This window comes from Equus asinus, chromosome 13, assembly GCF_041296235.1.
Source record: "Equus asinus isolate D_3611 breed Donkey chromosome 13, EquAss-T2T_v2, whole genome shotgun sequence".
In the NCBI taxonomy this organism is placed as follows: domain Eukaryota; kingdom Metazoa; phylum Chordata; class Mammalia; order Perissodactyla; family Equidae; genus Equus; species Equus asinus.
The window spans coordinates 46,599,121-46,609,013 of NC_091802.1; the positions used below are offsets into that span (position 1 = coordinate 46,599,121).

At 44.9% G+C, this 9,893-nt stretch overlaps 1 protein-coding gene across 4 annotated transcripts in view; it reads left to right on the plus strand.

Moving 5' to 3' along the window:
- The window catches only part of DCAF7 (DDB1 and CUL4 associated factor 7), a 28,151-nt gene extending 19,755 nt beyond the window's left edge, over positions 1–8,396 (plus strand). Inside the window, exons 6-9 of one of the 4 annotated variants that reach the window (XR_011493486.1) lie at positions 921–1,038; positions 3,356–5,878; positions 6,312–6,488; positions 8,320–8,396. Coding sequence is in view for 1 of the 4 variants with exons in the window: in XM_014847941.3 (XP_014703427.1) it covers positions 921–1,038; positions 3,356–3,528 (291 nt within the window). In the remaining 3 variants the exon portion in view is untranslated. The remainder of the gene's footprint in view (positions 1–920; positions 1,039–3,355; positions 5,879–6,311; positions 6,489–8,319) is intronic. The other 3 variants (XR_006512357.2, XR_001399132.3, XM_014847941.3) reach the window with 3 other exon arrangements.
- The last annotated feature ends 1,497 nt before the right edge of the window (positions 8,397–9,893 follow it).

Below are 9,893 nucleotides of genomic sequence, written 5' to 3' on the forward strand. Positions count from 1 at the left end.
GCTCTGCTACCTAATTCTATCTAGCACTGCTCAGTATATCTAGAAGAGTGGTTCTCAACTGGTGGCAGTTTTCTCCCCAGTGGATTTTTGGAACTGTCTAGAGACGTTTTTGGTTGTCCCAGCTCAGGGGAGGGGAGCAGTGCTACTGGTATCTAGTGGGTAGAGCCCAGGGATGCTGCTAAGCATCCTACAATGCACAGGACAGCTCCCACAACAAAGAATTATCTGACCCAAAATGTCAGTAGTGCCAAGATTGAGAAAACCTGATCTAGAATAAGGACTACATGTTAACAACTTTTAATATTTGGAGAGTTGGAGTCGGAGCCAAGAAAAGCAATTTTAAAAAGTAAACTCAATCATACATGCTTATGGTGCTGTGAATAGAAGGAGTCAGCTTTCCCCTTCTGTCGTCTGGAGAGACTCTCAGCTTCAGCACGCAGATAGGGAAATGGCAGCTCTCTGTAGCCTGTTACGGGATAAAAGCAGTAGTGGAGATGATGCCGTGATTAACTTTGTTTTGGTGAAAACCGCACCTCATATTTCTTACATTCCAAATTCTGCTTTGGGGACAGGGGGTTCTCATTCTATCCAGCTGAGCGTGCACAGAATTCTTAATGCATGCACCTAACAGGACTTGGTGGATTATCCAAACTTATGTTATCTGTTCCTGCATCTCCCCTTCCTTGTCAGTCTGAAGGCCTTGTGTTGCTAAGATTCAGACTATAGATTACCTGTGTTGTCTTTTTTCTTTTTCCTCAATCCTGTAGCAACTTTTGGGACAGAGACCCTCTGTCTCTAATAGTCTTTAAATCCACAAATGAACTAGTTATGCTTGAAAAACATTTTTTTTTCTTGTGTAGTGTCTTGTTTTTTCTGCCATACTGTGAAATTCCTGTATCTTTTACTTGTCATTTCTACAGGTAGTGATTCTGGACGTCCGAGTTCCCTGCACGCCTGTTGCTAGGTTAAACAACCACCGAGCATGTGTCAATGGCATTGCTTGGGCCCCACATTCATCCTGCCACATCTGTACTGCAGGTAATCCTGGTGGGGGAGGGAAGGCATGGGGAGGAAGAGTAAGGAGATCTTCCTCATGTCTCCTTAGAATTGTAATCCTTACTGTTTTCAAGGATAGCCTGAGAGATTTACACAAAGTAACTCAGTTGAGAACCTCCCACACGTGTGAAATTGGAGTAGTCCAAATTTCCAGATGATCTTGTACTCTCAGTGATATTACAGCATCTTCCATATACTATTTACATCATGCATTATAGGCTTGGGCCTCATACTGTCCCCATCTAAAATCTAGGTTGGCACAGGGGACTCAGATCCAGGAATATGGAGAAGAGGGGCAATCTCTCTTGGATGTAACAGAATTTTTGGGACCGACAAAATTGATATCTCCTTTGGGAGATATAACGAATCTGCAGTGGGCTCTCAGTGTGTTGAGGGACCCTGTGTAGCCTGTCCGGTCAGTGGTGTGTAACTTATAATTCCCACTTCACCATTTGCCAGACCAAAAAGAGTACCCCTTAAAAATATGCTGGCTGTCAGTGTGCTTTTATTCTGGAAATACTATGTCTCTTATTAAAAATTAAAACACCACAGAAGTATATAAAATAGGAAAATGAAAGTCATTTTTCTCCTTCCTGTCCCATTTCCACCTCAATCCCACTCTCCACAGGTGACCTCTAACAACAGTTAGTGTGTCTTCTTCCAGACCTTTGTATGTGGGTATGTATGTACACATACCCCCCCATTATAAATCTCTAGCCCTTCATTGTACACAGACAGGACTCCTCCAGCCCCAGAGTGCTCTGCTCTTTAGGATCTTTTTCAATGCCTTGGGTTTCTTTCTAACATACTTTTTCTTCTCACTAATCAGTAGCGTCCTCATTTCCTTGTTTATTAAGGAGCAAAGGAGCAATGTAGTTTGCTGGTTTTCTGCCATTTTAGCATTAATTTGAAAGGCTTATGAAGCTATTCCTGTTTTTGGCCCTCTGCTCATGCTGGTATGTCTCACTGAGGAGCAGTTAGGGGCCTTCCGCCTTCCTCTGAACCTCAGGTTGTGATCTGACTTCTTCATGATTGCCCTCTTTTTCCCCAGGGATGTGGATAGGGAGGGGTAGGATAAGGAATAAGGAAAGTTCATGGAGAACAATACCAGCCCCCCCAGCCCCAGCAGAAGTCCATCTTCTGCTCTTGGCGGCTGCCTCTGCCTGACTCACTGCTGTTGTATGTGAGACAGCTCACTACTGTCTCACGTCCTTTCAGTTGAAGGAGCTATTGCTGAAGAGTGTGCTGGTTGAGCATTGAGGAAAAGAACTTAGTGCTTTACAAGTGTTGCATGTTTAAAGCAATTCCCCAGATCTCTTGACAAAGATTGTCCCCTCTCACCTTCCCAACTTATGTGGTCTTCGCAAGAGGCCAGTGTTGCCTCCATGAGCCTGGCCTGTTAGGGTTTAGTTTATTCAAATCCCCTGTGTATCAGAGATGGGCTTTCACATCAGGGTGGGCTGATGGGATTGGGGGACACTGTGATATTGAAGGTCGTTGCCTTTTTTCCCTTCTCTTAAATTAAGAACTTATTATTTTGATTATAAAAGTAATATGACCACATTACAGATCACTTGGGAACTAGAAAAAGGTAAACATAACTCATAACCTTGCTATCCTAATAGTATCCCTGTACTCATTTTGCTATATTTCCTTCCAGTCATTTGCATGTGCTTATATATTTTTTAAAGTGATTACCTTCTTGTATTTCCCAGGGCCATTTTCTTGGGGGAATTGTTTTTAATAGCACATGTCCATACAGTACTTTATCTCATTATCTATATAACATCTCATTGAAATATAAACATCCATAAAATGGGGAAAAATCCCATTAAATTGGATTATCATCCCATCATTGATAGGGCTCTTTAATCACTCAAGTACTTTAAGTGGCTGAAAATGACATGTTTGCGGATCATTTTCATTCCATCCCATCATCCTTTCCTGATGCCTGCCCAGAGGAGAGGTGCCCATCTCAAGTCCCGCTCTACATCCTGACTCCGCTGCAATGAATGGAGCCTGGAGACACAGAGTTAGAGGCCTCGCTTTGAGTCCCGGCTCTGCCACTCACTAGCTGCACAGCCCTCTGGTTTGGGGCAAGTGCCTTAACATTTCTGAATCTCGGTCTTCTTGTCTATGGAATGAGGGCTTAAAATAAAACCTCCCTTGCTGGGGTTTTGGTGAGCAAATGCTTTGTAAACTGTGACACAACCCCCACCCCCCACCCCCTCCCCAAACGCAGGGATCATATCCTATTGCCTGAGTTGTGACCTTGCTTGCTGGCTTTCTCTGTCCCTAGCGGATGACCATCAGGCTCTCATCTGGGACATCCAGCAAATGCCTCGGGCCATCGAGGACCCTATCCTTGCCTACACCGCCGAAGGAGAGATCAACAATGTGCAGTGGGCATCGACTCAGCCTGACTGGATTGCCATCTGCTACAACAACTGCCTGGAGATACTCAGAGTGTAGTGTTGGTGCCGCTGTGCCCCCGAGGCAGAGGTTTGTGTGCTTCCCGCCTCTGCCCCACCCCCAAAGTAAGAAGAAACATGTTTCCGGTGGCCAGTATGTCTTTCATTGCTTTGCACCCACTGTTACCAGAACCTGCTCTAGGAGTTCCTGGCCAGTCACCCCATCGCGCTCTGTGCTGGACTCAATGCTGTGTGGCACCTCCTCAGCCCAGGGCTGAGTTTTAAGATTTTCTTCCTTTCCTATTTTCCTTTGGTTCCTCAATTAAAATTTTCTGTATATTTGTTTCTCAGCCATTGTGTTAATGAACATTTCAGCCCACTGGCTATGTTTGTAGTCATCTGCTCTAGATGTCTCTGTCTGTCTGCTGCCCAAGGCAGCAATCTGTGTCCATGTCCACGATAGCACTTAAGTGGGAACAAATACCAGTTTGAAGTTGTCTCTCCTCCTATTATCAATGTCTTTAACAAATTTCAACTTTGTATATTTTTTATCTATCAGGCTAATTTTTTTATGAAAAGAATTTTACTCTCTGGTTACTTCCTTCGTTTCATAGTCCTCCCTATTAGCACCTTCCTCTCTTCCCTCGGTGCCTGGATCTGGCACTGGGCCTTTGACCCCATGAGCAGTTTGCCTTCTTGAATCACTGCCTGAGCGGAACGTACCTGACCGGGAGTCCCAAACCGCCTTGGTGCTCTGAAGTCCGCCAACTCTCACACCTTTTCTCAGCCTGGCTCTTCTCAGGGGCATTCTGGGCTCCAAGACAGATGTGTGAAGCCTTCTGTTATTCCTTGAAGTACCTCTGTGCAACCCCACTGGGACCCATTGGGAACATGTTAGAGCTGAGATACACAGGCTGATTGGGGTGCCTGACTTGAGGGGAATAGTTTCAGGAAAGCCGAGCTTAGAGCATATTTCCAGTACATAGTTTCAGAGTCTGTTTTTCCCTGCAAATATAAGCCCTAGGCCACTTCCTTTCATGTCTTGAATGATAGGCAAGAATGATCTCTAAGCAGAACTTTGGTATCTGTTTAGTTTACTGTGACTGGTGGTATGTTGGCCACTCTTTGGCTTGAGCGCGCTGAGGTTAGAGTCCTGCTTGAGAGGCATACAATCTGTGTGTCTAACCCTGAACAAGATCTCCTGTAGAGTGTGGGAGACCGTCAGCTCTTATAAGGGATGGACTAAGAGGCCGTGATGATCCCAGGCCGTCAAGTAAATAGATAGCTACAAAAGAATCCAAGACTCCAGGGGCAGCCAGTTAAGAGCTCTATGCATACCTGTCAACCGCCCCGCCCCCAGTTTGGGTTCTGAGCAGTATTGGACTTGTAGGCTGCAGGTATGTGTTTCCGTTATGTGAATGAGTTCCATGGAAGGGACTTGTGTGTGATTCTAATGGTAGATGATTCTTTGAGCAGGCAGAGTTTGGGACACACTCAGAATTTGGGGCGGGAGGGTTTGTCTGGTTCGTCATGCTCTGCCAAGTGCCCAAAGGTTTCTGAGACCCTCTGAGTTGTGCATCTGAGAGTAGGAGAGTAGCAGACCTTAAGGCTGATGGTTTTGTCCACTTAGGCTTTTACCTTCTCTTGAGAAACAAAACAGCTAGCTTTGTTCTTCTGGGCCCTTAGACTCTTTTAGTTGAGTCTTCCTTTTCAGAAGTGGATATATTTGTATCCCCAAAGTCATAGCTCTTTGCTTTACTACACAGGGGCTTGTCCCAAAGGAAAAGGCTCCTTTTTTAGTAAGGGTATTTCTCCTACCTTTTTACTTCCTTATTCTGATTTTGGGACTCTTTGGCTGGCCATCTGCTTGACGTTGACTCTCCTGCATCTACCACCAGATTTCCACTACATCATTTGGAGATGTAAAGAAAGCAGTTGTTCTTGGTCAAAACCCTCCTCTGCTTGTAATTGTGTTTGATGGTTCCAAAGTCCTTCTCTCAAGGGTAGCAAGTCTGAGTTGATGATTGTTTGCTCCAGGAGGTCATCAGGTCCTTCCTGTGGAAAAGGGTCTGAAGTGGAGGTCAGAGTGGTAGGAGGGACTGGTCCTGCTGGGACAGGGCTTAACTACACTAAGTTCTGAGTTAAGATTCCTTTCCTGATCTGCACTTAAACCTGGTCTGAATGGTGAAAAGATTTGTCAATTGGAACTCAAAAACAACCTGAGGAGAAAAAATTGGCCAATAGTAAATAGCATATATTTGCATAAAGTTGCTGTCTACTCTGGAAACCAACAACTTTTGATGCCATTTTTTTTTTTTTTTTCCTTGCCCTGTGGACTCCCAGCCCTGTCACCTCTCCTTAGGCCCTGCGGTGTGATCCTTCCTCCTCCTGACATCCCACCTGGGGCCCAGGTGAGACTCCCCAGTCTCCCCAAGCAAACACACACGCACTCACGGTTGCTGGGATTCTAGTATTTTGAAGTCACTGCTCTCTTACCCTCCCTTTATGCCACAGGCCAGATGGCCTCATGGCTGAGGAGGAGATTTCTGTAGTCTCAGGATTTAGAAAGCCTCTTAGCCAGCCATGCTCTGGGAAGCAGAAATCTGTTGTAGTTTTCAAAAGCAAGTGTCTGCTTAATTTGTTTAGGTTCTCAAATTGACAGCCAGACAGAATGGGTGGGAGGTTCTGGATCTGCTCTCTTCGAGTCTGAGCGAAGGGCTGCCAGGACGTCACTGGGAAGGCCACAGTGGCGCCTCTGGGCTCTGGCTCTACTGGCAGTGGCCCTTTGATTGCTCTTGGTGCCCTGGGCTGAAGCTGCCTTTGTTTTCCTTGTCTGCTCTGAAGGGCAAGGGAGGTGCTGAATAAATTAGGCCTCGGGTTCCACGTCAGAGAGCTGGTGAATGGGTACAAGTCCTTCAGGAGCTTGAATATTTATACTCAGGAGAGTTGGAACCCTGTCCTTCCAGGGAGGAACCACGCTGCAAGATGAGGACTTGAAGAGGGAAGATATTTGATAACTGGGTAAGAATTTCTTATCAGAACCAGGATTGGCTCTCAGAGAACTGGTTAAGAATTGGGAAGAAAGAAAAAAAAATTGAGACTCCTACAAGGTTTTGATGATAGTTTTGGCTGAAATTTTAGGAGGAGATTTAGGATGTGGGGGAAAATCAATGGTAAGTGTTTCTTTAGATCAAAGGAGAAAATATTAGAGGGCAGTAAAGGTGTGCGGTGGAAAGCATTCAGATTGTCTATTATGTGGCCATGGAGTAAGACTGTGTCCTCGGCCCTTGTCAGCCTTCCTGGACCATCCATCGGGTATCTGTGATGCTTGGTAACTGTGGGCAGAGGACAACAGCTCAGAGCAGAGGAGCCCCTCCCTGCAGCACTGCAACCATAGGTGATACTTTATGATGGAAATCTGCAGGTGCTGGGAGTCGTATGACCATTCCAGACCTTGGTTGACCATTCCTCTTCTTGGTTGTAGGTTTGTAGAGAGCAGAAGAAGCAGACGTTGTAAACAGTCATGTTGACTTTTCCTCCCTCCCTTTTCTCTTCCTCTTATCTTCCCACTTCCTTTCTAGGATAGAACTTTCTCCCTGGTGCAACCTGGGCCTTGAATTCCTAGGCTGTAAGGACATGCAGGAGCTTCATGGGAGGGCCAGCCCAGTACCATGCCTCCACCTTCCCCAGTTTGCCAATATGGCAGCTCCTTTGACTGCCTGGCTTGGGATAAGGGAGACCATTGAAGTAGAAGCCTCAAAGCAGACTCCTCCCTTTTCTCTCTGCACTCCAGGATGAGGAAGGAGGGTCATGCTTGGCACTTAAATTGGGTCTTCTCTGGGAGGAAAGCTGAGCTGAGCAGTCACTGAACTCTGGGCCAGGCTCTCCAAGAATCACCTTTTCTCTACTGGCTAGGCCAGCTACTGAGAGTGTCTCATGTTGCAGAACCTTGCCCACCTCTCTTACCTGCATCCTCTTCTTCTCCCTCAGTTGTCATTGCTGCTAATGGTCAAAGTCAAATATATGGTCACACAGAATGGGCCAGGTCCTCTTAGGCTACTTTCTCGATGTTATTTTTTAAATATGGAAACATGCAGGTGCCTTCCCAAAGAAGCTTGGACTAGTGTATCAAACCAGAAACAAAATAAGCTAGTGAAAGTATGAACTCAAGAAGAAAGAGGTTGGCAGTCTGTGTAACAGCTGGAAATCTTACAAAGTTTTTGGGACAACCCAGTGAATATGAACTTGCAATATCTACTATTTAAAAGAAATGTTCTCACCTTGGGTTGGTTGTGGTATACAGTGTGTTCTGAAACTTGTTGAGCTAAAGCTTTGACTTGCTTGAGTCAAGTATGAATCATTTGCTTTGGTTCCTGTGTATTTTATGACCCTCTGTCAGTGACTTTCTGTCCCTCCTCCCCTGAGTGTGAATTTGTAGCATGATTGTACAAACCTCTATGTAGAAAATGGAGATTTCTTGTTCTCTGACATATTAAGCTCTAGCCAATTTCTGTCCCCTTTAGCCTAGTGTGTCCAAACTTACTTTCTTGTTATATGTTTAAACTTTTCCTCTATACTATAGGTTTTGTGGCATCCCATGGTCAGGTGGAGAGGAAGCTGCCCCTTGCAGAACTGTACTGTAACCATTTTTCTTTTTAAAATATTATTTTCACAGGACTGATTGTACACAGGGCTTGTAATAAAATTTTAACACTGTGCTGTGAAACCATGATGGTAAACTCCATTGAAGGCTACTTTAAAGGCACCTGAAAGTGGAATGTTATATCTATGACTTTATTTCTTGCTTCCTGAGTATATTAAACCTAATTTTCACCCTTTCATTCTGTTTCAGCCTCCTGTATAAGAAGTACCATATTTTCTGCCCATCATACTTTGTAATAAAACTTGAACATGTATAGATTGACTGAATTTCTTCTTGTGATGAATTCAGTTCTTCCCATTCTGTCAGCGTGGTCATGGCAGTATGGCTGCTATTCTGAGACACTGGCTGGGGGATTAGACTCTGCCCCATCCCATCATGCTATCTGACAGCCTGACTCATCACCTTTAACAAAACAAAGAGCACCTTCTCTATGCCAGGGGCCATGACGCTCAAGTTGCTCACAGTCTACTAGAGGAGACATCCACATAAACAAATATTGGCAGTGTTGTGCAATAATAGGTGTGTTCAGGCTTACTGGTGGCACTGAGGAGTTCTTGATGACCTATGACTGAGTGGGAGCCGGAGCGGGTTAGGGAAAACTTCACAAGATGAAGGATGCTTGAACTGGATTTTAAAGGCTGAGTAGGAGTTCTCTGCGAATAGGGAAAGACATTTAAGGCAGAGAGAACATCCATGTACAGATCTGTAGAGGTAGGAAAGAATGTGGTCCTATTTGGAGAATTACAAGTTGATGTGGGGTTTTGTATGGAGAATTTTGGGAAATGTGGCTAGAGAAATAAGCAGGAGCCAGATCAGGCAGAGTCTTTTGTGCTTTGCAGAAAGTTTAGACCTTACTCCCATTTGAGACTTTGGAAAATTTACATAGAGGGAAGTGATGCTCACAATTGCCTTTTAGGAGGCAATGAAGAAAGTGCTTCTGAGTAGCGGGTGAGACAGGGAGTCACTTCACCTATTAGAATAGTCAAAGTGAGAAAAAAACCAAAGCCTGAACTAAGCAGCAGCAGAGAAGAAGACAGGGCACAAGTGAAGAGACTAAAGAGACAGGATAATCAGGATTCAGTAGTCTATTGACTGTGAAGGATGACGAAGAAATAACTCCCAGATCCCATGGGTTTGGACACCAGGCTCTAATGGCTCTAGAATTTTGAAGTCCAAGCCAGTTCCCAAGCTTGTGCCCCTACGTGGTAGGATGGAGAAGGAGGTCCCATCCCCACTGCTACTCAAATGCTGTGAGTCCTGGATGAATACTCCCCCCGGTTATTTTTATTTTCATTCTTTGCTCATGTTGGGCCATTTCAAGGGAAGAGAAGAAAGGCAAATTGTGATTGGTTCAGTGAGCCAGGACTTAGTGAGTGCCTGCCATTGTGTTAGAAGACAGAGCTGGGGGTGGCAGTGGGTCTGTGAAGAGAAGTTTAAATTTTATGTGGCAAAAAGAGCACCTGCTGGCTCTGTTAGAACTGTTCTATATGTTCTGATGTGGGATATTTTATGGGAAATACATGATTCTTGCTCTTTGGTTTTTAAGGGGAAAGCTGGAGAGTAATACTGTGTTCATCTTGATAAGACTGGGTTATACTGCAGTAACAAACCCCCAAATCTTAGAGACTGAACACAAAAAAAGTTTGGTGTTTTGCTTACATGAAGTCCTTTGGAGGTTGGTCAGCCCTCCTCCATTTGTAGCCATGTCATCTAGAACATGTGGCCTCCAAGGTCACCTTGGAGGGAGGGAAATATGTTTTTCA